The sequence below is a fragment of the Lolium perenne genome, chromosome 4, assembly GCF_019359855.2.
Source record: "Lolium perenne isolate Kyuss_39 chromosome 4, Kyuss_2.0, whole genome shotgun sequence".
Classification (NCBI taxonomy): Eukaryota; Viridiplantae; Streptophyta; class Magnoliopsida; order Poales; family Poaceae; genus Lolium; species Lolium perenne.
In genome coordinates this window covers 350,449,181-350,475,232 of record NC_067247.2, presented here as the reverse complement: position 1 = coordinate 350,475,232, position 26,052 = coordinate 350,449,181, and the positions used below count along the sequence as shown (strand labels likewise).

At 47.4% G+C, this 26,052-nt stretch overlaps 2 protein-coding genes across 3 annotated transcripts; one reads left to right on the top strand and one right to left on the bottom strand.

Moving 5' to 3' along the window:
- Positions 1 to 7,216: 7,216 nt before the first annotated feature.
- LOC127301361 (uncharacterized) lies at positions 7,217 to 14,991 on the bottom strand. 2 transcript variants are annotated; one of them, XM_051331586.2, is made up of 3 exons: positions 11,742 to 14,991; positions 11,230 to 11,480; positions 7,217 to 7,584 (listed from the first exon to the last, which is right to left on the bottom strand). In XM_051331586.2, exon 1 carries the CDS (start codon positions 14,957 to 14,959, stop codon positions 12,305 to 12,307), a length of 2,655 nt encoding a protein of 884 aa, XP_051187546.1. In that variant the 5' UTR covers positions 14,960 to 14,991; the 3' UTR covers positions 7,217 to 7,584; positions 11,230 to 11,480; positions 11,742 to 12,304. The 2 variants fall into 2 exon arrangements, with proteins under 2 accessions (XP_051187546.1, XP_051187547.1); XM_051331587.2 differs by lacking the exon at positions 7,217 to 7,584 and having other exon boundaries at positions 7,601 to 11,413.
- Positions 14,992 to 21,694: 6,703 nt separating this feature from the next.
- On the top strand, positions 21,695 to 22,924 carry LOC127303955 (uncharacterized). The gene is made up of 5 exons (XM_051334668.2): positions 21,695 to 21,913; positions 22,007 to 22,214; positions 22,308 to 22,502; positions 22,583 to 22,753; positions 22,847 to 22,924. The coding sequence occupies exons 1-5, from the start codon at positions 21,735 to 21,737 to the stop codon at positions 22,922 to 22,924; spliced, it is 831 nt and encodes a 276-aa protein (XP_051190628.2). The 5' UTR covers positions 21,695 to 21,734.
- Positions 22,925 to 26,052: the final 3,128 nt, after the last annotated feature.

Below are 26,052 nucleotides of genomic sequence, written 5' to 3'. Positions count from 1 at the left end.
GAGAATCAATAAGGTCATTTAGTAAGTTCATAACCATTTCTGTAAAGCAAGGGGCAAAGCGCGCCCTGAACGTGCTCCTCTACCCGCAGAAGAGCCCGGATCGGGATCGGTGGATGCACAGCCGGGAACGTGCTTCTTCTCACCCGGAGCTGGAAGCTTTCCTTTTTCCTCTCAGACGCACGCCGTCGACGTGCGTGCCTGGCCCGCCGGCCGGCAGATCCAAGTGATGCCCTGTGTCCCCCGGAACGTGCCGGACATATCCCTGGACAGTCGCCTCCACGGCGCAGGGGAACCGGTTGCTTGTACTTCAAAACTCAAAAGCACTTTGTTTGTTTTCCTTTTTCCAGATGGCGATTCAGCCACGTTTATTTTGCAGCATACGATCCGAGGGAGCTTTTGTTGTCGTGAGTACGTAAATTAAGTGCTGCTGGTAGTGGCGGCAAACTGGCGATGCCCACTTGCATGATCCCCTGAAATCGTGTTAATGGTTGGACAATCGGTGCCCCTACTACTCCACTAATAGATGATGACCAGAGAGGTCAACATAGGCCGGCCACACAAAGAAATCATGCATATGCAAATGCATTTCATCATCAGTGGAGTTTCACAGCCCTGCCAGTTTTGACGTTTTGTAGAGATGTTCAATGCTACCTTTCTCTCTTACTAGTAAGAGTGTCCTGGTTTCTTTGTCTCGCTGGTCGTCTATCGGGGTCACTTTACTTGCTCGCACCGATTTTGCGCATCTGGCTCTACCCAAGCTGTGCGGGAGAATACAACCTCTAATTCATGTTTCTCACTCTGCATCATAGCACAAGTAAAGCCTGTTTCGTTGTCCGAAACTTGCATTTTGGCTAATTACAAGTCATTTGGTTAAGTGTAGTTTTTCTAATAGGTTTCCTCACGGCAGAAAATGTGTTTCACAATTGCAATTCAAGAACTGACTAATATAGCACATAATCAGTAGGACTAACATAGTACTACCTACGTTCCAATGACTGAAGCATTTTTTTTTCCAAAAAAAGTCAAGCTATGTAAGTTTGACCAAGATTTTATAATAAATTATCAAATGTACAATACAAGATCACTATCATCAGATACATCATGAGCAAATCTCCTCAATCTTGGAGCATTCGGGCATGTCGTGGAACACTGCACAAGAAAGTCAAACGCAGCCGGCCTATAGCCTAGACTAGAACTAGGCGAGATCAAAATCTCCCTTGAGCTCCACCGTTTCAAAAGGGGAACGCATCGTACGTGCTCAGAAACTTCAAAAGCCGTCCGGACGGAGACGTACAAGGGGCAAAAGTCCGTTCGCCCAAGCGTGTTTCCGCACAGGTAGTATCCACCACCTCTGTCGCCGTGCTGGAATTCAGTGTCGCTGCCCGGTGCCATCTCCGTTTAGACCAAGCCCGACATGAGACATCCACAGAAAGATGGAGATGGAGAAGCTAGCAGAGAGAAATCTCTAGAGACAAAACAGAGACTTAACATGGTGGCCTGCTGCAACCTGCAAGCACAATATGCTTCTTTAAAAAGCAGCGTGTAAAAATTCGAAGAAAAAAGCAGCGCGCGTGTGCGCTTTGTTCAGCGTGCAAGAAGCTCCCCTGTCCCGGAGAACAGTAGTTGGAGTAGCCAGTACACCTGTGCCAACCACACACTACTAGTCGAATTGCAGTTAAGGAGTAGCAAGAGCATGTGCGAGATGGGCTGTTCCAGGTGCTTTCCCTTCCGTGCAAGAATCCAGCAGCTCGATCGTCCCGAGAAGCAACTCCAATACATCAATACTCCATCACCATCTAGTAGGAGTAGGTGTTTTCAGTTTGACGTGCACTGGTCCTTGGGGACAATTTATGCTCCATTCCTCCACTGTTGAGTGTAGAGTGCATCATGCTTTACTTCTTTAACATGGTCTACCACTGTCTTGGCTACATCTCGAAAACAGCAGCATGTACAACAGTACAAGCTAAGAGAGACGCGTCGGTATGTGCATGTTGCCCCACGAAAATAGTGTGCGTACACTCAGGAAACTCTTTGGCAACACTTTCTTTCAAGACTGAGAAATTTATGTCCAAAGCAGTAGAGAGAAATGGTATATACTACGATCCTCTTACCACTGTCTCGCCCACAACAAAGTGGAGTACGAAGCTGCGCAAGCCATCCCCAATTAGATCGTACTGAAGGAATTTGCATGATAATCTGATGGCATGCTTCCAATCTTAGTCTTGACGCCACCCTGATCATCGGAGCCGGAGCCTAACAACACGATGTCCTGACGATGTTTGGCCCGAAAGTAACTCGCAGGTCAACTGCTTAGTAATGATATACCACAACAAAGTCCAAGAATAATAGCGCCAGGAAGAGGCCAAGATTCCCACGTACATTAGGCTGGACCATACATGCACGAGTTCAATTCGAGACTTCGCATGAAAAATGTAGAGAAACCAGAGGCAAGCAAAATCTGAATCAAACAAGACAAAAATCATTGACAAAACAAAATTTTCAGCGACTTCTTTCACAGGATTGTGTTCACTTAACCAGACAATAGGTTCCTATGCAGTAGGCTGCACCACTTCTTCAGTTCATATCATCTTATCTGCTCACAAAAATGCAGGTTTTGTATGAATCATATATGCAGCACATGAACAGAAAAAACTACGGGCAGCCCGGGGAGGTTGCTTCGACCCAATTGATGCTTGGCAACACATCGCTACGGGTCTGCGCCAGTTCCTTAGAGGCTGGGGAGCCAACTTGGGGAGGGATGTCAGGGACCTTAAGGTGAGTATCCTTGCTCAGATCCAAAGCCTGGATGCTCGAGCCGACTATGTAGGTTTGAACGACGAAGGATGGGCCCTTCGTTACCACCTAGAGGGACAGCTCACCCACATGGCCCGTTTCCCCAGGAGGAGTATTGGCGACAGAGGAGTCGCCTCAACTGGCTACTCAAAGGAGATGCCAACACGGCTTTCTTCCACGCCATGGCGAATGGCCATCGGTGGTAATGCTTGATCTCGAGACTGACCTCGGACGCGGGGGTCATCTTGGAGCCACGTGCCCTCCAGGAGCACATCTACTCCATCTATCGTGCTCTTTTGGGCTCGGCAGGGGAAACCCGAGCCCTCTCCCTCGCCCCTTCCCTGTGGCTCCAGGCCGGACATGTGTCCGAGGAGGAGAATGAGGGGCTCATGTTGTCGTTCACTGGGGAGGAGCTTGACAGCGTGCTCGCGGGGATGAAGGTGGACACGGCCCCAGGCCCGGACGGGCTTCCTGTGGTCTACTTTAAGTAGTTCTGGTCTCGAACTAAACCGTATATCCTAGCCATCCTCAATGGCTTTGCGTTGGGATGTGTGCATATTGCGAGACTGAACTTTGGGATCCTATCTCTAATTCCTAAGGTCCAAGGTGCGGAGGACATTCGTCAGTTTAGGCCTATTGCTCTTATCAACGTGATCTTCAAATTTGTAGCTAAGGCTTATGCGATTCGCCTTTCTCCCATTGCTCACAGTACTATTAGCCATACACAATATGCGTTCATTAAGGGACGCCACATCCTTGAAGGGATTGTGTCCCTCCAGGAGATCATTCATGAGACCAAGTCTAAGAAACTCACGGGAGTTTTTCTTAAGCTGGACTTTGAGAAAGTGTACGATCGGGTAGATTGGAAGTTCCTGAGAGAGGCTCTGCTCAGGAAAGGTTTCGACCCGGGATGGGTCCATCGCATGATGAGTCTGGTCTGGGGGGGGGGGGGGGGCAGACGGCGATCACTATCAATGGGGAAGTCGGAAATTACTTCCGTAATGGTCGAGGAGTGCGTCAGGGCGACCCTCTCTCCCCTCGCCTCTTTGATTTCGCGACCAATGCCCTGGCCGCTATCCTCGACGCGGCTTCGAGGTCTGGAGACATCTTCGGGGTTATCCCGCATCTGGTGCCTGGGGGGTCTCGCACTTGCAATATGCGGATGACACGATCATTATGATCCAGCCGGATGCCCGAGGAATCGCGAACCTCAAATTCTTACTTCTATGCTTTCAGAATATGTCCAGACTCCGTATCAATTTCCACAAAAGTGAGGTCATGGTACTGGGAACCACCGACCAGAGAATTGCTAATATGCTCAACTGTAAGTTGGGATCTTTTCCCTTCACTTACTTGGGCTTGCCCATTGGCGATAGGGCCATTGCAGCTGTGGATTGGGGTCCACTTACTCTTCGGGTTGGTAGGAGGGCGGACCCTTGGATGGGGAAATTCATGTCCTCGGCGGCTCGCTTGACCTTGATCAACGCCTGCCTTTCCAACCTTCCCCTCCATGCTATGGGAGTGTACCTTCTAGGGGAGGGGATCCATCTCCAGCTGAGGAGGCACCGGGCTAGGTTCTTCTGGGAGGCCAATGGTCCGAGGCGTAAGTACCACTTGGTTAGGTGGGAAGCGCTCTGTAAACCAAAGTCCATGGGGGGGCTAGGTTTCATCGACACGAGGCTCATGAACATCTGTCTCATGACCAAGTGGATCTAGAAGCTTTATGCTGGGGAGCAAGGGCTCTGGCCGGATATTCTCCGGAACAAATACCTCAGGTCGAAAGATCTCCTGGTGGACTCCCACAGGCTGGGGTCCCAATTCTGGAATTCTATCCAAAAAAGTTAAATCGGTGTTTTCACTGGGAGCGAAACACCAAGTGCGGAATGGAGCATCCACCCGCTTCTGGGACGACTGGTAGCAAGGGCAGGGGCCCTTGAAGGACCGTTACCCCACCCTCTATGCCATTTTGGCGGACCCACATGTCACGGTGGCTGACTGTTGTTCCGCCGAGGGGTGGCACATTGACTTCCGCCGCGGCCTGGGAGCTCGTGAGAGGGTCGATCTGACCTCCATCCTCGCGGGGGTTACGGGAATACAACTGTCGTTACCTCCTAGGCGCTTGAACCATCGGGGAAGTTCTCGGTTAATTCATTATACCGGAAACTATGTCAGGGGACCCCAGGAAACACTTTAATGACATTTGGAAAGTGGTTGTCCCCATGAAAGTTCGCGTCTTTCTATGGCAGCTAGTGCGGAAGCGCCTACCTTCCAACGACAACATACACCGTAGACGTGGACCATCGACGGGTCGATGTGCCTGTGTACGGAGGCGGAGGACACCGCTCACATCTTCTTTCTATGTCCGTTAGGCGTTAGCTAAGTTTATGTGGAGTGCAATGCTAGATTGCTCCTGGAACCCGACTTGCTTTGCAGACTTGTATAGGCTTTTTGATGACCTATCAGGCCAAATCAAGCGGGTGTTCTAGATTGGATGTACGGCTTTATGTTGGGCCTTGTGGAACATTAGGAACAAATTTACCATTCAAGGGACCTTCCCCTCCCAGCTAGCTGACGGTTTGTATAAAATGTTAATCTACCTACAGGTCTCGAAGCCAGTGGCTAGGAGGCGAGACTGGGAGGCGCTGGAGTAAGCGATTGGTAGCACGCTTCATGCCAGCATCAGGACCGCGTGGACTGATCGACGACAGCCTTCGTCCTACCTGTATCGGTGTTCGCTGTTGTTTCTTTAGCCTATTTGCATAGTTTGGAGTTGTGTTAGGACGGACGTGCTCCGCCAGGACTTCTAGTAGGGCGTGTGATTCATGTTATGTATTATTACTCTGCCGGTTGAGGCTTTATTAATTTAAAGATGGACTTATCTTGAGCATTCCGTCTAAAACAGAAAAAACTTCGCAAAGACTGAGGAAAAGAATGATACAACTTCTGTTATCCAAAAACTGCTTTATATTGGAATAATAACCTTTGTCATTCAGCTTGCACTATTTTATTAGTTCTACTTTACAGTACTTTATTTGGTGACAATTAGGTCTGCTAACCAGAGTTTTGTGTTTCTCACCAGCAGAATTAGCAATAACATCTTTAAGCCAAACTCATCAAAATAATCCACTATGATTGCCGCAGCTGAAAAGTATTTTCCACTCCATAATGACACATGCGGACGGAGTTTTATGTTGGTTTAATCATTAGGGGTGTCTCCACTAGCGATTGTTTTAGGGAACACAAAAAAAACTATAGGCTAGACAGAAAATACTGAAGTATGTAGATTAGATAACCTGAAAAGGGACAAAGCAGTCGTTGTGGCATACTGCAATAATAGTAAGTCGGAGAAAATGAGTACCAAAGCCGCATTAAGCAAAGAATAATAGAGTGTATGCTACCAAAGAAATCTGACAAACAGGTTACTTACACTACCACGTGAAGAAAAAAAAATGCTATGCTACACAATTTCAGACTACTACAGGATAAGAGAACCAACAAGGGCATATTCTTCACGATATCGAAAAAACATAAGGCTTCCTCTCTCAAAATACCTATCTGGAGGGACACATGTAACACTGAGTATTGTAGAATCTGATGGACCCAAAATGAATCTGACAGAAGTCTTAGAGGTTCCCAAGATGACTCCGATAGACCAAATAATGTACTTTCAATTACTGGTGGTTGTAAGATGTTAGAAGAATTGGCACTTACCACGATAATTGAAAATTATGTCCCAATAAGTGCGATGTTTCTGTAATTGGAGTTAAATAAAACAATCAAATGTTTCAGAATGGGATAAATAAAGTATTCAAGTGACAAGCAAGAAAAAAGTGTCCAAGGTAAACTCAAGAAGTCTATTTCAGATGCACCTTCATATGGCTTTTAATGATGAAAATTCTGTTACGTCTACTGCGCCACATGAAAGGGGCACAAATTCATTGCAGTTGCTGCATGTACAATCATATTTTATTAGAGAAAAACAGTACGAAACCGCATTAAGAGAATAACAATAATCTGTATACTGCACAAGAAATTTAGAAGCAGATCGTTGACATGAAAATTACCACGAAACCTGGTCATATGTATTAAGTTGTCGCAAGTATTCAATATTTTTACACCAATGGCTGCTGAAGAAATTAAGCAGGTGATACTAGTGACTCACCAGGACAGCATCAATTCCATAGCCAATCTTACCCTATGCACTCGAAAGCTTTTGTGTAATAATATTTCATCATACAGAAAGAAATTCACCATTTCCATATCTGCCCGGACACAGGAAGTAAACTAGTCCACTGTCCACAGCTTAAAAGTAAAATAGGCAAATAGCACACAGGAGTATTCAGTTACTAAACTGTAATAAGAATATAAATGCTTTGGCAGCTCTAAGAAAAGCATAAGATCGGCATATGGTAGACTACCAGAGTAAGGAGGTATCATCACAGTAAACTCTGGAATCGCAGCTGTTCAGGAATATGAGAAAAGAAAAGTGCTATTCAAAACGGTGAGTGTTATTCCCTTGACACGTTCATGTTTAAGATACATGCCCCATGAGGCTACCATTAAAGTAAAAGTAGCCCACATCAATCTGAGTTACCGAGCTTAAGGATATGAAACTGATCATTCTTCCTCCAGTGGTCTATTGAGTAAGCAGTGCCTGGCGACCTGCTATGCTAATTGCACTATTCGCGAGCATCTGATCTGATGGCAAAAGATGGCCCATCTTAAATTGGGATCCCAACCCGATGTTTCACTTTCGAGAAGTCTCAAATTTCAGCAGTATCACCATCTTCCCTAAATGGCCATGGTTTACATGAGTACTCTTAAAAATGGAAAAACAAAAGATACATAAGGAATAGTTTTGCCAATGTGTCATGAATGGGCACGGTTCATTTACACAAGTACTTTAAAACGGAAACACAATAAAGAGCGAAAGAATATGCTTTCTGAATCTGTACGTAGTACAGAGCAGAACATGAGGCAGTGATAGTCACATTGCCATAAATCAGTCATTCCATCTATTACTAGCTGAAAAGGCGCGCTTCTCCGCGCTGCCTGTAGCGCGTCCTAACATGGTGTCGTCGACTTGGTGGACTTGAAGGCGTCGCGGCAAGAAGGAACTCCGATTAAGAGAGGTTCAGATATCATCATAAAGTTTCAGAATATCAAGTAAATATGCATGCTAGAGATCGCAGGAACTCAAAATGAAAGCCACAACAAATCAACTATCTAGTCCTGATCAGTGTTTCAAATCTTCTCTCTATTGCTTGCCATCGTTTACTCATAAAATCTAGACGATTTGATCCACATGTCATTCCAAATAACCATAAGCGGTGAGGCTAATAATCAAATAAATAAAACAAAGCTAAAATACTCTCATGGCCTCCATCACCAACGATCTAGATAGAATTAACTTGAAGATGCTACATTAAGTGCCTAACCACCTACACAGTGAGGTATTGGCACACAACGTAGAATCCACCAGCAAGAAGCACGCCGCATTTATCCCACCCTGCATGAACTATAAGAGCATGCACCCTATCCTGCCTTGCATAGGCGAGATTAGCAGCAGCGGTGCCCCTCGATGGTCGGCCAAAGCTGAACCATGCCTGCTGCAGCTACTCACTTTGTGACTGGAACTGCACTCCAGCAACAGGGTCGAAATAACAAAGGTATTAATAAAAAACATTGAATCACCACTCTACCGTTGACTACATGCTGACCACTCATTGGACAATAACAAATATATTACCTAAATCAGAAAAGAGCTTTCTAACTGAACCGCGTTGCAGTAACAGATTCAGTTAAATGTCTTAATCAGTTGGAAATTTCTCAGCCTAACCAGTAACTATTCTCAATCTATCAAATTAACTGTCATTAGAAAGAAGGGATGTAGTCCAAGCATAGCAAATTACATGTGTTCATCTTTATGCTCAGCGACACGACTAAGATGCAGCATAGGAAGATAACATATGTGTGGTAAGGGAGCAACACATCTTGCTCATGTAAATATCTGGAAGATCTATTTGTGATTCAAGAAATTAGAGAAAGAGAAGTCTCCGAAGAAATCGGGAAGGAGGAGAAGCATGTACGTTTGGGCTGGGGCTCAGCTTGAGGAAGTTTTCAGCGTTGGTCTACCTCCTTTTTTCATGTGCGTGCTAGGGCATGATTTATGCACTGGGAGATGCAGTGATGCTAATGTAATCGTTCAGGCATGGCTGTGCCAGGACATATTGTATATAAAAGTATATTTAAATCAGGAACCAAAATGAAGACCAATGCGGTTGTACAAACTGTACACAAATATGTAACAAATCTCTGCCATGAGGTCCTACTCGCCGCCTGCCGCTCACACCATGGACGCACCCGTGCAAGGACCGCGTCGAGTGAGAGCATGCCCACTTCCTCCAGCTCACTGCACGATGATGGGCAGGCTGCGCTGCTCAAGGCCATGGCCTAACTGCAGTACAAATATTTGACAGTATTCGATCTAGAGCAAGTTAGCTCTATATACAGACAGATCGCTAACTAGGCTCACGTAACCAAATTTCACAGAAAGGCATCCGCTGCGGTGGAGGGTACGGGGCGGCCGGGCTTGGTCAATCTGGGAGGGGACGGTGAGGGGAGCACCATTCAGGGAGGGATTGTGATATTAGAATAGATATTTTGGGGTCTTTGGCAAGAAAATGCCTACGTGGAACTAGTCAAAGCATCACCAGGATTGTCAGACCCAGATAGGACCTCAAGTGACACACTTGAAAAACTTTTAGGACTTGGATATGCGTTTTCATACAATTGGGACTAACTTGAGACCCCTCAAATACTTTTAGGACCTCTCATGCATTTTACTCATTTTAAAACTCAAATGAGCAATGAGGTACTGAATATCATACATAGCTATTACGAAGTAGGAAACCGAGATTTTGACTTGTTGTTAGCTATTTGATCTTAATTCATACAAACATGGGGATAACCTTTTTTTTAAAGAACCACATCGCCAGAACTTGAGCAAATGATGTGAACGCTAATGTGCGGAGTGAATCAATCAGTGAAAGCGAGATGGAGATGCTCATTGCTCACATCCATATCAGAAAGTAAACGCAAGGCAACTGTCTTCATTTTACGGTGCACCAGTCTAGCTGGCAGTCAGGGTAAGATTTCATTGAGGAGCACAACATAAGAAAATACAGAGAGGTGGAAGAATTTTTTTTCGAGAAAACGCAAAGGACCTTTGTGTCTCATTTCATTGAAAAGGTAGAATGTTTACAGTCCTCCTAGGAGGCAGCATACAAAGAACACACTCGGCTACTCAGTGTACATCCCAGGTCGCCGGCAGCACTACCCTAAGTCCCATAGCACCTGCCTTAGCCCAGAGGGCAGCTTCTTCCTTGAATTTGGACATCAGGTCGCGCACAGACGGCCGTGCTCCCTCAAAAACACACTCGTTACGGTGCTTCCAAATCATCCATGGCAGGAGCAGCGCTGCTGATCCTAGCCCTTTGCGGAGGGGTTTGGGCGTCGAGCGGGCCTAAATATGTTAACTCACAATGGCACTTGTGCAGGCCCTTCCATGTCTTCCTTCCAGACGAATAATCAATCATCATTTTTTTAGCAGGAGAGGCATGTATCACCAATACTGAAAACACCTTCACTGATTACGCTGACGGATCGGCAAAGAAAGACCGATACATCATCTGAACCTGCAAGGTTGGTGCTCATTTGTGTTCCCTTCTGGGATTATAGGTGGCGGCAGCGGCTAGATTTTTACTGGATGTAGCAGAGCAGGTCCTACCCATGAGATACATTGGACAGTTTTTATTCTATTTTTGTGAGGATAAACACGAGGGGCCAAGTGATTTCTTTTTGACTTTGTGTACAGAACTACAGATAAGAAATTAGGATAAACATGACGGCCAAGTTTTTATTATATTTTTGTGAGGATAAACATGAGGAAGGTGCTTCTAATTACTAAATATGAGAAATGCGAGATGGTGGTGTGAATACCCACGCAAGTAATTTCTTTTTGACTTACAGAACTACAGATAAGATTAAAATAGGTCTGCCAGCCAATAACTTATGCCAAGTGTGAAGATCATATCAATGTTTCATATTGTGAGCTTAACTACTCTAGAAGATATTTAGTTTGCAAGTGCATCACCTTTAAATCATAGAGAAAAAAGTTACTATCTAGTAACCTGTATGCCAACCTGATGAGCTCGTTAACAATTAGTGCAGAGAAAGCACAAATATTTTAGCCCGGAAGGTCAGAATTGTTTTGCAAAAACTCAATCAGTTAATAACAAATGATCACATCTATCCATCAAACAATGTCAGGCTACTGTACGCATCTACATAGAAAAGCTTGGCATAGGGGTTCTGGCCGGATAGACTGCGATTAGAAAAGGAAAATTATATGGAGAGGCAATGGATTGTTGTTACCTCTAATAAAAGGCCCGTACAGAGCGGTGCACAAATAACAACCATTGAATAATTTCCAATGTGGTAGAACAGGTGGAGACAGCTGATAACACAATCGATGGTGTTTCATGTGCGCTTCCCAGTCTTGCTTTTCCCAGATAAGAGAACCAAACATAGGAAAGGCCAACAACAATGGCAGCCGTCTCTGCTGTGTAACATGAATCAACGGATGATTCGGGACGATTAATTTTTCTGCTGGATAGAACTCGCCGCTGCCAGATCGATAAGAAAGGCAGTGACTGGAGAGTATTTCTAATGAATAGAAATTTTCAAGAATGCACATGTTGATAAGTCAAACTATACATTTTAATGAACAGAAATTTTCATCATCACTTTTACTGACAAAGTTGTAATTGCTGACTTGTCATTGCAACACAATTTTTGTCGAGGCCAGAAAACGCACTCACGTATAATTATGTTGTATATGTAGAGATCGCAGATAATGAATACAAAAAAGAGGCAGAGTTCAATACCTTTGTAGTGGCTCGCGCCATTCTCCAGTCTCCACGGCATTGGACAGAGCCTTCGCACATGCAGCCAACAGTCTAATGACGATCTCTGGAGCGATTTTTCCCAGCGGTGGTTCTACCTATGGTGAAAATGACCTGACATGAGACAAACCATAAATCAATCAGTACAATGGGAAAATATACAAAAACATCTCTATCATAACATGGAAAGGTCCTGGAATGATCATAACATAAAGATCATATAAACTAATATGTGAAACTGGTGAACAAATTGGTGTTGTGTCCAGACCTAAGCTTCAGGTAAACAATGGAGCCACTTTTTCACCGTCTACACTCTACAGTATGCATTTAATACCCTGTTGATCATATGGCAGCATAATGCCATCAAGCTCTCTACTTTACTAAAAATAATTTTGTAATACAATAGGCTAGAGAAGTAAAAATGATTATGCAGAAACTTCCCTGAAGAACAATATGAAAAAGTTATACATTTAACATCATAATGATTCTTCTCTGACCAGAATAACGACAAGTGTAAAAAGTAGACGGTGGTTTCCAAGAGAAGTCTAAGCAGCGCCAATCAGGTCCTGTAATTCAACAAGGCAGTCATCAAGGGCTCTATACTCCTCCGTGTCTTGGAAGTCCGACGCCTGTTTTAAGGAGCTTTTAAGATGCATCTCAGCTAACAATAACTCTTGTCTGTTTTCAGTCGTGGAAGAAATTTCCATGTAGACCTTGCAAAGCTGCAGAGAAGCTTGAGCAAATTTGGTGAACTTCTTCTTGTCATGCCATACTCCTGAACCCTGGAGAGACCGAATTTGCTTGACCAGATCTTGAGAACATTCCATGAGGCTGCCCTTGCTTTTACTCCATCTTGCATATAATCCCCATATCTCTGGACTGCTAGCTTCACTTCCTACAAGCTTCTGAAGGATATCACCAACTATACCTAATAATTGACTCAATTGCATGGTATCCTTATTTTTATCATCAGAAGTCTTGCCTATGGATTCAGCTTCTTCAGTATCACCGAGATTTGTAGCTTGCTCTTCGAGAGTGGTCATCACTTTGTCCAATAAATCAACATTGCAGCGTTTGTTGAAGGACAAGGCTAATACCATTTTGACAGCTTCAAGTGTCAGCCTAATGTTGCCTGTGTCCAAAGCAACCTTACTGTAATTCTCCCAAACTTCCCAGCTATTCCTCTTGAGCTTTACAGCTTCCCTGAATGCCTGGACTGCCCCTTGACTCTTCCCTCTGATCATGTGCAGGCAGGCTATATTGTTCCATGCTTCTCCATTTTCAGGATCTATCTGCACAGCACGAGTAAAAGCATCCACAGCCTTCTCAAGATCTTTATCTTTCCATGCGGCTGTACCATAAGCAAACCAGGCATCTGGAAACAATGAATTCAATGCCAATGCAGACTCCCAAAGATTTTTGGATGCGTAGAAGTCATTCCTGTTGTATGCACTGCGAGCCAGAGAACGCATAGCTCGAGCAGATTTGTTACTTGAGACTTCCAATGCTTTCCTATAAAGATCATCATTATTTGTAGCATCACCAAGTGAACACCATAATCTTGGGTCATTAGGTGTAACGGAGAGCCGGGCATTTATTAGGCTAACTGCATCAGCAAGTTTACCTGATAATTGATAGCAATAGATGAGATTATCCCACAGTTCAAGATCTTTGAAAACATCTAGAGCTACTCCAAGTATACCACAACTTATCAAAAATTCGCCATATTCTTTCCTTAATGTAGGGAGACTCGGCATATGAACTCCAAAAACCAATTTGGCTCTTTGTGAAGCCACAGGACATTCTTTGCCGATATCTTCAATCAAATTCTCCATCATTAACAATGCCCGCTGTTTTGTGCGACTGCGGGTGGACTCCCACCTAATACGTAGAACATCACCCAAGCTCTTGACCGCAAAATAAGACTCATCCTGAGAATCAATTGCCTCTATGTATGGTGCCATTTCCCACCCAGACATTTCATCATTCCGACTCCTCCGACTCACATGCAAACATTCTGCAAGTACAGCAGCCTGCTGGATAGGGGTTAGTGATATCTGTGTGCTTGCACATGTCATACTTTCACCCCTCGAGTTATTCCCATTTTGAGCTAGTCTGGGCGTTCTTAGTATATCGCAAAATTCATCACTTTCAGCAGGAACAGAACTCCTTGTATTTCTCAAATCCATAACATCACTCAGAGCTCCTTTGAGTTCTGGTTCAGTGGTCTTGGCAACAAGTACCATTTGGGATTTGGCGTCCACCTGGTGTACTCTTCGAAAACCAAGGATCCCTGTGAGAGAGAGATGAATCCCACATGCCTCCTGAGCACTATCTAGATGCAACCTCGAAGCATCAACTCGGCCATACTTATACTCGGCGATCCCAGCTTCTATATAAGCAGCTGACACCAAAGAAGAGCCTTCCCCATCACACAAGGAAGAACTCCAGTAACTGGAAACCTTTTCAAGATCACCAAAGTGGGTCAGCATTTTATTCTTGTACACTTGCACTTGATCAAACAAAGAGGACGATAGCTCATCTAATATATTCTGCTGGGACATGGATACTCTGCACAACCACCACGGCACACTCCGAAAACCAGAGGAATCCAGACTCATCATGCTCGTGAACAAGATTTCTGCGAAGACAATGAACTGCAGGAGCGAGAATCTCCCGTGAACGTGGGAACCAAACGAAGCTACAAAATGGGAAGAAGCCCATGCATCCCATTTGCCTCCTGGGTCACTGTACCACCGTTCATCCAATGACGGTGTCAAGAAAGGAAACGGTGAATATTTCCCCGGAGGCCCAGTCACGTTCTGCTGCGTGAATGCGAGCAGCGCGGCCACCGCCGCGGAGAGAACAAGCGCGCACCTGCACTCGAGACCCTCGTCCGCCGCCCCACCGGCATCACCCTGGAGGAACGCGTCGACGGCGGCAGCGAGGTCGGCGTAGAACTGCGCAGGAGAGACATCGGCAGCCTCGGTGGAGCCGTGGGCGTGGAGGATGTGCGGGGCGGCGGAGACGAGCGCAGCCGCGTAGTCCCCACGCTCGACGGCGGCGAGGGCGGAGGCGGCGACGGGGCCGAGCGGGTGAACTGGGGGAGGCAAAGGAGGCGGCCGTTGAGAGGCCGCGGCGGGGAGGGTGCAGCGCAGGAGGCGGAGCTCGGCCTCACGGAGGAAGGTGGAGACCGCCATTGCGGTGGCCGGTGGCGGCTGGCGAGGCTTATGGTTTTAGATCGATTGGGGAATTTCAGAATACTCTACTCTAACAAAATATATAGTTCGTTCCTAATAAAAACTTAATATTCTAACCTCTGATTTATAAATGTAAGCCGTATTAGCAAACTACCCTGCCATTCTATAATTCTTGAAGCAAATTTAGACATATCACGTAATTTATAAATCTTGAGAAAATTTAGACATATCACGTAATTTATAAATCTTCAAGCAAACTTAGACATATCACGTAATTTATAAATAGATACATATGAATCTGCCACAAGAATTATGAAATAGAAGGAGTATTTTCACCTCTCACTACAGGCGTTGACTTGGACGCCGCGCAGTGTGTTCAAACTTGAATAAAAAAACAAAATTTAAAAAGTCAAAGTATTTTTTTTTAAGTTCAAAAAACCCTGACAAACAAAACCGGAGGAAAAAAAAACCTAGAAAAAAACCAAGAGAAACTAAAGAAAAACCGGAGGAAAACCGCACTGCCCTCGCTAACGGGCCCGACCCAAACTACCGCAGTGTGCGGCGCTAAATAGCGCCCGCAGTGAGTTATCTCGGACTAAGCTTGTCCTCGACCTCCTATGAGCTAACGCCGATCAGCGAAGCGATGCCTCAAGGCTGGCCAGGGGCAGCACGATCCGACAAGGCATGACGCAGTGTCATGGTCTTCTTAATTTAGAATTTGAAGTCGCAGAGGTCAAATAGACTGAAAATTGGTGACTTTTTCTATAAATAGGGTTGATATGTTTTTTATTAACTCTTTAATTTTTTCTGCATTTAAAATTTTATTCTGATAAAACATCCCATAAGGCCAAAAAGCCCGCGGGTTGTGTATGTAAAATTTTGCATAAAAACCTCTTAGAAAAATCTCACATATGAGTTATGTTCGCTAAGGTGTGGATGTTCAAATATGGTTAGATTACGCCCACACCTCTAGGGCGCGTTTGATAGCCTGCATCGATTTCCTAGCTCACTGCGCCATCGAGATGAGCTTACCTGCGCGTCGCGAACGGGCCATGGGCCATGAAACACAGGTCGTTTGGTAGCCTGGGCGGCATTTTGTGCGCCGGGGAGGGGAGCTAGGCCCCATTATTTGGTTACCCGTTTCTAGCTCAACTTGCACGCAGGAAAACATGAATCAGCTGTTTGGTTGCTCAAATCACAGTTCCATATCCTTACAACAATTCAAAAAGGGTGAGAATACCATGTCATAGCATGTTACATACGATCACACACCATTCATAAGAACAAGATCCTAACGATCACCACGATGAGTAAGGCGATGATGTAATCTTTGACTCGACTCAGATGTACCTCCGGTGGTGCTCCTTGTAGACCATGCACTTCCTCCAACGGTAGCTGTGCTAATGGCACTGGCTCATCGATGGCCTGATGTACCGGAAACTCATCTTCCAGGAAGGTGAGGTACTCTTGATGTGCCTCCTCCAATGTTGCATACCCTCGGTAGCTGTTGTTGGAGTAGCCACTGACCTAGTCTTGACAGACCCTCCATGAGTTGTAGATTCCTCGAACCCGTCAGCGAAACACCACATACCACTAGCACGGCATAATAAGAACAGGTAATCGATCACAACCATGAACCAATTCATAACAGAGCAATAGAACTACACAAGTGTTGACAATAAATGATAAACTAATAGGGGCACATTCCAAAAGTGGATCACAAGTTCATCCTACCTACTATGGTCTTATCCTACCACCACAACAAAAGTGGGTGTCATCCTAACACCGCAAGTTCACCATCACCTGGGGGGTTGGTATATACCACCTCATCATAGTTACAAAAGGGGGCCATCAAATGTCTTTCAACCCTAGCTACTGCCAAAATGTACATCATCAGCATCATCATCAAGTTCATCACCTCCATGCATGCATCCCCTAAACCGCCCCCTCAAGGGCACCACTAAAACTTGAAGTGGTACTTGGCAAGGTAGTTCCTTAGCCAGAGGACGTGGTGTGGCTCGATCATGCCCACAAAGCTGCAACCCTGGGCCTTGTGGTCGATGAGGTGGCTCAGCACCGCCATGAGATCATCCTCAGTGAAGCCAAGCATGTCCATGACCGCATTGTACAGGTCAGAGTGCATGTCTGTGGGCTTGTTGTCCCTGATGGCCTGTGCGACGTGCTTCACAACAATTGTCATGTTGCATCTCGTCGTAGTTGGCAATGGGCACATTCAGGAACTTCGCGTCTTTTGGGTGATCCTACGATAGCTAGTCTTCTCATCGATGATCAAAAGAGTTGGGTGGACTGAGCGTGCTCACCGCGACGTGCCCACATTAGTGCTCACCCTCAAGGATGATGCATTTGGTATCCTCGCACCACTATGCCCCGCTTAGATCGCGGAGCCTGGTAATGGCGAGCCACCTCTGCCTCCACTTCCTCAAGTGGTTGTACACCTGAGTGGAGCACGCGGAGACACCACAGTGTTCAAACGGGCCCTTCGCCACAGCAGTCAGATGAACTTCCTTGAATCCTTTGTCAGTTCTCACTCTGGTCTTGATCAAGCTGCACATCTTCTCGAAGACGAAGCTGGACATGAATGGAAGCCATTTCATGGTGCCAGCCCCTTTCTGTGAGGCCTTCAAGGCCCTGTCCGCTTCCCTGCGGTTCTTGTTCTTCTTTGTGGCGGCCAACCTAGCCGCGACCTCTGCCGCTACCTGAGCCACCAGGTCAGCCACATGCCCATTGACGGCCGGCAGAGGGGTGGCCGCCACCTTGGAGTCATAGAGGGGCTGTGAATCGGGAACTTGCGAAGGGATCTAAGAGTCCACAACGCAGACAAGCGCATGGCTAAAGTCATCACAGAAGGAGCCCTACACACATCGTAGTACATATAACATGAATCTACTTGGGAGAAAAGACATGCTTAAAGTGGACAACACAAACCATACCAACATCATCCTAAATCAGACAAGCAGTTCATTGCAATTGTGAACAGCATAAGCCCTAGCAAGATCATGGTAGGTCAACACATTTGGGACAAACAAGCAACCAAAAATGTCAAACCCTAGCAAGATCATGATATCTCAGCACAATCTGGACTAACCCCCGCTACAAGACCAAGCCCTAGCAAAGATCTGACAACTCCTAACCTAGATCTAAACATAACCGCGGTACCGGGATAAGGGATTCCTTACAGTCATCATCGGAGGTGAAGATGTGCTGCACCACAAAGTAGATGTAGCCACCCAGATGCAGTCGCCGCTGCCGTTGCCACCGTCGCCGACCGGAGATGCGTGCGCCTCTTACCTGCTTGCCGATGGGAGGAGGAGCTCGAAATTTGGGGGGGGGGGGGGGGGAGTGGGGGAGGAGGTAGAAATATGCAATGGGGCGCAGCGAGAGGTGACACAATCCTTTCCGCCACCCTTTTCTCTTTTCGCCTATGCGCGCCGCAGCTCCCGACATCTCCATCCTCGTCTCCGCGCGTGCGTCGAAGATTCCCTTTTGCATCAGCCGCGTTCAAGATTTGCATGCACCGTTGGGAACTACCGAAGTGGGCATTCCTCCAAGGCTTAGCATGCGATGCTCTGAGAACCGGTTCGTGCAACAACGCGACTCAGCCCAGACAACCAAACGGGCCGAAAATTGCTGAACCGATGCTAGCCAAGGCGAGGCTAGGCTACCAGACGCGCCCAGAGTCTGCTGTCCGTAGATGACACGATAGAAGTATTGATACCATAGTTTAGTACTCTCTAAATTCAGTGACCTGAGTAATCAACTAATCATACCAAACAAATCCATTGAGCGTAGATGAATTTCACTCTATATCTACAATTCTAGCGTTATATATCTACTCTCTATTCCATAATTCTTATCGTGGTATGGAGAACGGAGTAAGTAGGAGTTAAAGTTCGTATTCTATTGAGAATTTAAGTTAATTGTAGACCACATAATGTTCAGGCTCAGGAGCACGTCCAGTTTATGGTAGGCCCAAGACAACGTCTAGTTAACGGAGATATTTTATAATTTGCCACATACGGAGTATTACTTAGAACCTTTACTATTTGCCATACATTACTTAGTCTTTTACTATTTATCACACATTAGACTAATTCTTTTATAATTTGCCCTATATCTTCTTTTTCATATCTCTATTCATTTTTGAACTGCAAAACACTTGTGAAATACTATATATATATTGTACCTGGCTGGACCGAAGTTGGTCGATCTATCCCCTGAATCATTAGATCTCCAAACCAATCGTTTCCTCCATCGGCGCCGCCGGCCACCGCGGACGGTGTGCCTCCATGAACGACGGAGGAAGTGCAGAGTGGCTCCCGTCGGGGCGACACCGATCTGACCAAGGGTGTAAGCCCTCCTCGACGCTAGCTAGCTTGCATGATTTGTCCGCTGTGATGTACTGGTTGGTTCTTTCTAGCATCGCCTCGGGTGTAGAGTGTTGAAGCAGATTCGGATGTTCGCTAAATCTGGTTCATCTCTTTGGACGTGCATTACGGTAATTTGATCTTGAGAAAGTCATGAATACGGGGATCAACTAGCAATGATCTGATTTAAGGAACGGCAAGGCGGCTGCCGGCTAGGATCTGATTTCACATCGAGTCACTTCGACATGGTATTCAGTCATTTGTCGTCAGATGGTACCAGCGATTTGGGGATCGGTTGACAGTTAGGTCTAGGCAGGTATGATGCATTGTATTTCACAAGTATTTCAGCGTTTTAAAAAATGAATAGATGCGTAAATATAGATATGGGGCTAATCATAAAGGAATCCTGTGGCAAATAGTAAAAGATTAAGTAACGCACTACAGGAAAAAGTCTCACTGCCGTGCGCGCCTCTTTGCCGTGTGCCTCTTCGACCCTTTGCCGTGTGGCAGTTCTTTGCCGTGCGCCGCGCGCACGGCAATGACAGCTTTGCCGTGCAGCAGGGGAACGACGCACGGCAAACAAAAGGCGCACGGCAAAGCTACAGCTCGGCACTCGGCAAAGCATACCCGCACGGTAAAGCAGCCAGACGGCGCACGGCAAAGTAACCCCCCACGGCAAAGAGGCCACGAAGGCGCACGGCAAAGCCGCGGGCACGGCAAAGATGCCTTTGCCGTGCGTGGCAACCCTTTGCCGTGCGTTTTTGCACGGCACAGAGGGCAGTTTCATTTATTTTCCTTCTTTTGTAGTATTCATATTTATATTAATACTTATATTTGTTGTAAAATTAGTTTTTACTTTTTGTAGACTGTTTGTTAGTGTTACTTAATACAATCTGTATACCGATAAAACAAGTAATCTACATCTTCATCGACCCCTCCCCCCAACATATCAGGGTTTCGGAGCAAATTAACGGGGGTTCGGTGTCTGCTAAGTGTTATCGCCCCCACATATTTGGTGCAATTTCTTGCAGCTTTACACCTTACACGACACTTCCAAACATATTCTTGGTCCACATGAAAGTTTGGCTGGGATTGAAAGTGCTCCGGAGGTCTCCCCCCCCAACACATCGGTCTATATATGGGCCCCGGTGGTCTACCCCCCCTAGATTTGGTGAATCACACATTCCAACACACTTTCACACATATCCTAGATCCACTTGCAAGTTTTGGTGGCATTCCGGTGCTCCGGCGGTAGTTCCCCCCCCGAAAACGGCGGTCTGCGTGCATCGGGGGGTCTACCCCCCTAGATTTCACCGCGCGAGGTTCCACCAACATACTTTTTTGTAGGTTTAGTTTTGTTTAGGCCATATACACATGGAAAGCTAGGTTTGGCACACTTTGGCACATTGTAGCCACCGGTATACCCGCAGCGGGACACTTCAGCCTACAAGTCGAGGAATCTTGCAAGTGCTGTCGCCCGAAAGAGAGGAATCTCACACATGGGAGCAATGCCTTGCACCATTTGGTGAATCACACCTTCCAACACACTTTCACACATATCCTAGGTCCACATGCAAGTGTTGGTGGCATTCCGGTGCTCCGGCGGTAGTTCCCCCCCGAAGACCTAAGTTTGCTCGAGGCGTTCAAAGCAGGCATTGACCTAGATCCAAATGGACCACCTCCAGGTTTCATCGATGATTATTGGTTCGCTGAGCCTGATGATGATGAAACATGTGGTCCAAATACGGATGTCGACATAGGCTACTGATCTATGTAGTTGTAATTCTGAGGCTATCCTATATATGTACTGAACTATGTGTTATTTGTAATAAACTATGATCTATGTAGTTGTAATTGTGAGGCTATCCTATGTACTGAACTATGTGCTATTTGTAATAAACTATGATCTATGTACTGAACTATGTGCTATTTATTTTTGATTTCACTAATATTCATCTGTTTACATTGCATACTAATAAACCACTCTTTTCATTGTGTTTGCAGGTGATTGAAACATGCCGCCAAGAAAAAGAAAGGGAGGTTTCAAAAAGAAGATCAAGGCCGTGGCTGAGCTTGTGGGACTTTCGAGTGGTTCGTCGTCGCAGACACGTCCTCCTAGCGCTCCTCCTAGCCCTCCACCACGGAGGAAGAATGCCCAGCCACGGCGACTTCGTACCCCTTCTCCTAGTCCTCCCCCAGCCGAGGATGATGACGAGGAGCAGTGGGGTGGGGAGGACGAGGAGGACGGTGAGGAGCAGGGTGGGCTGGACGTGGTGGCGGGTGGGTTGGAGGGTGGGGTGGAGGGTGGGGTGGACTGTGGGGTGGAGGGTGGGGAGGACGGTGGGGAGGACGGTGGGGAGGACCTCGAGGAGGATGAGGGGCTGGGGGGTATGCCGCAGGAGCTAGACCCGACCCTAGTTTGGTCTCCGCCGGTGGAGGAGGTGTACGTTGCAGCCGAGGAGAGGCTGGAACCACGGGACAAGAAGCCGTATAGGCGCGGGATTACGAAACTCCCCAAGCTAAAAACTTGGGCCTTCCGCGATGTTGTTCTCGTGCCCGCTGGAAAGAGGTACATGCTGATTTTGGCATTCCATTATTGAAATTTTTATCATTATACATATTTTTATCACATGCATACTGATTTTGGCATTTCGTTGTGCAGCATGTTCAAGTATGGCGACCCGAGGAGGAAGCCGACACGTGAGTACCCGAACATCCTTGGAGGCATAATTAGGAAGCATTTCCCTGGGATTGTCAATCTCCCTACTGGTGGCCGCGACGTGGCTTGGACTTGGAAGCACTACAGCTACGCGGAAGATCCTAGCGGCAAGTACGAAAACATGCAAGAGCGGGTTGTCCGCCACTTCTGGGTACGTGACTTTTGGCTTCTTAGCATTCAAACACTTCTTGGCTACCAATAGTTGCTCTAATTCATCTTATTTTACCTATGTGCATGGTTGCAGAAATACTTCAAGAGGGCTGAGGGCAAGGAAATTGCGTGCGACGTTATCTTACACGAGTTGTGCAGGGTGAGGGTGACTGGCATGCACTACGAGGCACGTGTCCAGTGCGTCCGCGACTGGCACGCCGAGCGCAAAGTTTGGATGAGTAAGGCTGATTGTCGGGATACGCTCATGGCACCATGGCAGTACATGCAGGTATTAGCATCGATGTGTTATTTATTTCCGCATTTTCATGTAGTTTATGTTCTAATAATGGGTCTATCTTGTGTATGTAGCACCCTCCTCGATGCGTCGGGAAGACAGGCGTGCTTTCTTGCGATGGTCATATGGTGGACATCCCGCGAGTACGCCCGGAAGCACGAGGAGGGCAAGCGAAGCGTTCAGAGATGGGAGGTGGATCACATGTCCTGGGCAGCAAGAACTTGGCCCTTACCTTGCAGGATGAGGTGAGCAAGTGGTTTCTTCATTCTTTCGTTTTATGTTATTGCTAGCCCCGCAAGTGTCTCCCTCTTCACTTAATTGCATGTACTCTTTTGCAGGAAGTGAAGACAGTGCGTGGCACCAAACTTGTTTGGCTTTTTCCAAAAGTCGAAGACCAGGAAGGAGCCGCATCCTGAAACGGGGTCCTTGTGGGTCAACGACCTAGCGGAGGGCCAGTGTGGCGCGTACCGCTCGAAGTTCAAGGACAAGCACGGCGAAGACGCCGACCCAACCACCGAAGAGTTTGACGTTGAGGTTGCGGTGCTTGCGGGACAAGGCAAGAAGGGTGGCCGCCTATGGATTGCTTGACGGGTTAGTCGACCCAAGTACCATTCCATCTCTACGCCGGATCCGTCGTGGGCGTACGAGCGAGCAGCCTCGGGTAGAGACCCGCCCACGGGCTTCGGACCTAGCTATCGAGAAGTTACGGGTAAGTTCTTCGTCGATCCTCTACGCTTCATTACATGTTTTCCATTGCAATGTTACTGACATCGCGGCAACACAACGTAGGCGGAGATGGAAGAAAGGGAACGGAGGCACCAAGAGGAGCAGATGCAGATGCAGCAGCAGCTTAGGGAGAACATGCAGATGCGGCGGCAGATGTTGCGGCGGATGCAACAACGACGACGGATGTTCCAGCGAGATGTTCATGAACCAGACCGTGCCGACTTCACCACCGGGGAGTAGTGGTCCTAGCACGTCGTGTCCTCCTATGTTCCCACATTTTGTAAGTGGTTAACTTAATATCTCCGTCTCAATCTTGTTTGTTGTCTAACCGAACTTTGGATATTGCAGATCCCCACGCCCGATCCGGCTGTGATGGCGCTCCTCCAGCAAGCGCCAAGTCAGAGCCCGCTGACACTGGCTTGACCGTCAACAATACGGGCATCATCCGGAGCCTGCGGCAGTTTCTAGGTGAGTTCTCCTACACTTCTAATTCTTCCATACCATGTCACTTGTGAATTTTAGCCATTCAACCATGTCAATTTTAGCCGGTATGTTCAATTTTACCTATTCCATGTTAATTTTAGCCATTCCATGTCATCCTTAGCCATTATGTTGAATTTTAGCCATTTCATCCAAATTCTAGCGATTATGTTCAATTTTAGCCATTCCATGTCAATTCTAGTTCTTCCATGTCAATTTTAGCCATTCCATGTCAATTCGAGTTCTTCCATGTCAATTTTAGCCATTCCATGTCAATTCTACTTCTTCCATGTCAATCCTAGTTCTTACATGTCAATTTTAGCCATTCCATGCCACTTATGCATCTATGAACTTGTAGGAGGACAAGGAGGTGGAGAAGGACAAGGAGGTGGAGAAGGACAAGGAAGTGGAGAAGGACAAGGAAGTGGCGAAGGTTGATGTTGCTTGTGTATGAACTTGTTGTGCGACTTGCCGCATTCTATGTTGGAGACTTTGTTGTTGATGTTGGACTACTTGTTGTATGAACTAATTATGTGATTTGGAACTATTGTATGGACTTTGTTGGACTACTCTTGTATGAACTTTGTTGTTGATGATGCAAATACTCTATATATTGTGCTATATGTGTATCTGGATGATTATTGCTATTTGTGAATTGCATATGCAGGGATTAATGGGGAAGCAGGGAAATTCTGGAATTTTGGCAGCATCTTTGCCGTGCATATGCACACGGCAAAGAAAAAAGCACACGGCAAAGGCCTTCTTTGCCGTGCACACACACACGGCACACGGCAAAGGCCTTCTTTGCCATGCACACACACACGGCAAAGAGCCTCCAGCTGTGCACTGCGCTGCGCCCTGTGTGCTGGTCTGTTTCTTTGCCGTGCGGGGTGTTGGCGAAGCACACGGCAAAGCCGACCCTGTGCCGTGCGGGTTGGAGGCGGAGCGCACGGCAAAGAACGCCGCACGGCAAACATTTCAGACGCACGGCAAAGAAATCTGCACGGCAAAATAGGGATAACGCACGGCAAAGCATGGTTGCACGGCAAAGGCCTTTGCCGTGCCACTTGCCCGCGGCGCACGGCAAAGCCCTCTTTGCCGGGCGGCTCGTTGCCGTGCAGTCTTTGCCGTGCAAGCCCGCACGGCAAAGGCGTTGCCGAGCAGATTTTGGCCTTTGCCGTGCGTTTCGGCTGCACGGCAAAGCACTGTTGTGCCGTAGTGACGTGTGGCAAATTATAAAGGTCCTAAGTACTGTGTGGCAAATTATAAAATCTCACCAGTTAACGTGATCAAAGCAAAAACCGGAACTATCAAGGCTTCCCGTGTTCGTTTCTAGTAGTACCCGTCTTGTCGCCGACTTAAGATCGGAGTCTTCGTGATGATCCACTGGCCATGGATACTTAATCTGGCAGCGGTCTCCTGCCGGGACTCCAATCTCTGCCATCGTTGGCTCCTTCCAGATGGCGATCAGATCGACCCATGCAGCCGTCGGCCTCTCCCCGTCCCTCCGCAATGCCGGACTCTCCCGCCACGACTTCGCGACGCTCCGACGTCCGCCGGCCCTGGGTCCTCGTCGACGCAGAATCACGCGTCGACCGCTGGAGGAACGCGACCACCGCGAGAGGCTTTTCAAGCAACGGGACCGCCATCGAGGTGTCCTTCGAGCTCGCCGATCCGCCTGCCGTATCCATCTTCTTCGTCCATTGTCCCGACCAGACGAGCAGCGCCATCGAGGGAGACCCCCGAATCGTCAGCGCCGCCGGCGCCTTCGTCCTCTTGCTAGTCTACTTCGCCCCCACCGCCAGGCACGCGCGGTTCCACGACTACTTCGTCTACAGGGCCGGCCCAGGGAAACCGTCCCTCGACCATGATGCCAGCACCCTATCCGCGCAATTTCGATCACAACACCGTCGGCGTCCTGCCTCTCCGCGACGGCCAGCACTACGCCGTGGTCGTCCCTGTCTCGGACTCTTACGTCCGTCCCCGTACGGAGTACAGGTTCCACGTGTTCCAGTCCGATCGTCGCCGGCCAGCGCCGTGGAGCATGAAGCCGGTCCGGCTTACCGGGAACGCGCAGAGGTCAATTTGGCCGAGATACCTCAGTTACGGTCTCGACGGGGTGGTCTACGCCGGAGCAGGGTTGCTGGGCTGGCTCAATCTCTCTCATGGCGTCTTGCTGTGCAACGTGCTGGACGAGGACCCTGTGATGCGCGTAATCGAATGGCCCGTGCCGGCGACCGTCGGTACGGACGAGTACGGCTTTGTCTGCGAGGGGTCTGGCCGGATGACTCGCCATGCCACCATCGCCGACGGCGTGATAAAGTTCACCGAGCTGGAG

Excerpts from the sequence above, each read along its gene's own strand:
- LOC127301361 (XM_051331586.2), bottom strand. The coding sequence starts at position 14,959 with ATGGCGGTCTCCACCTTCCTCCGTGAGGCCGAGCTCCGCCTCCTGCGC.
- LOC127303955 (XM_051334668.2), top strand. The coding sequence starts at position 21,735 with ATGCCGCAGGAGCTAGACCCGACCCTAGTTTGGTCTCCGCCGGTGGAG. Across the intron at positions 21,914-22,006 it reads CTCGTGCCCGCTGGAAAGAG|CATGTTCAAGTATGGCGACC; the intron begins GTACATGCTGAT and ends TTCGTTGTGCAG. Across the intron at positions 22,754-22,846 it reads CCCTTACCTTGCAGGATGAG|GAAGTGAAGACAGTGCGTGG; the intron begins GTGAGCAAGTGG and ends ACTCTTTTGCAG.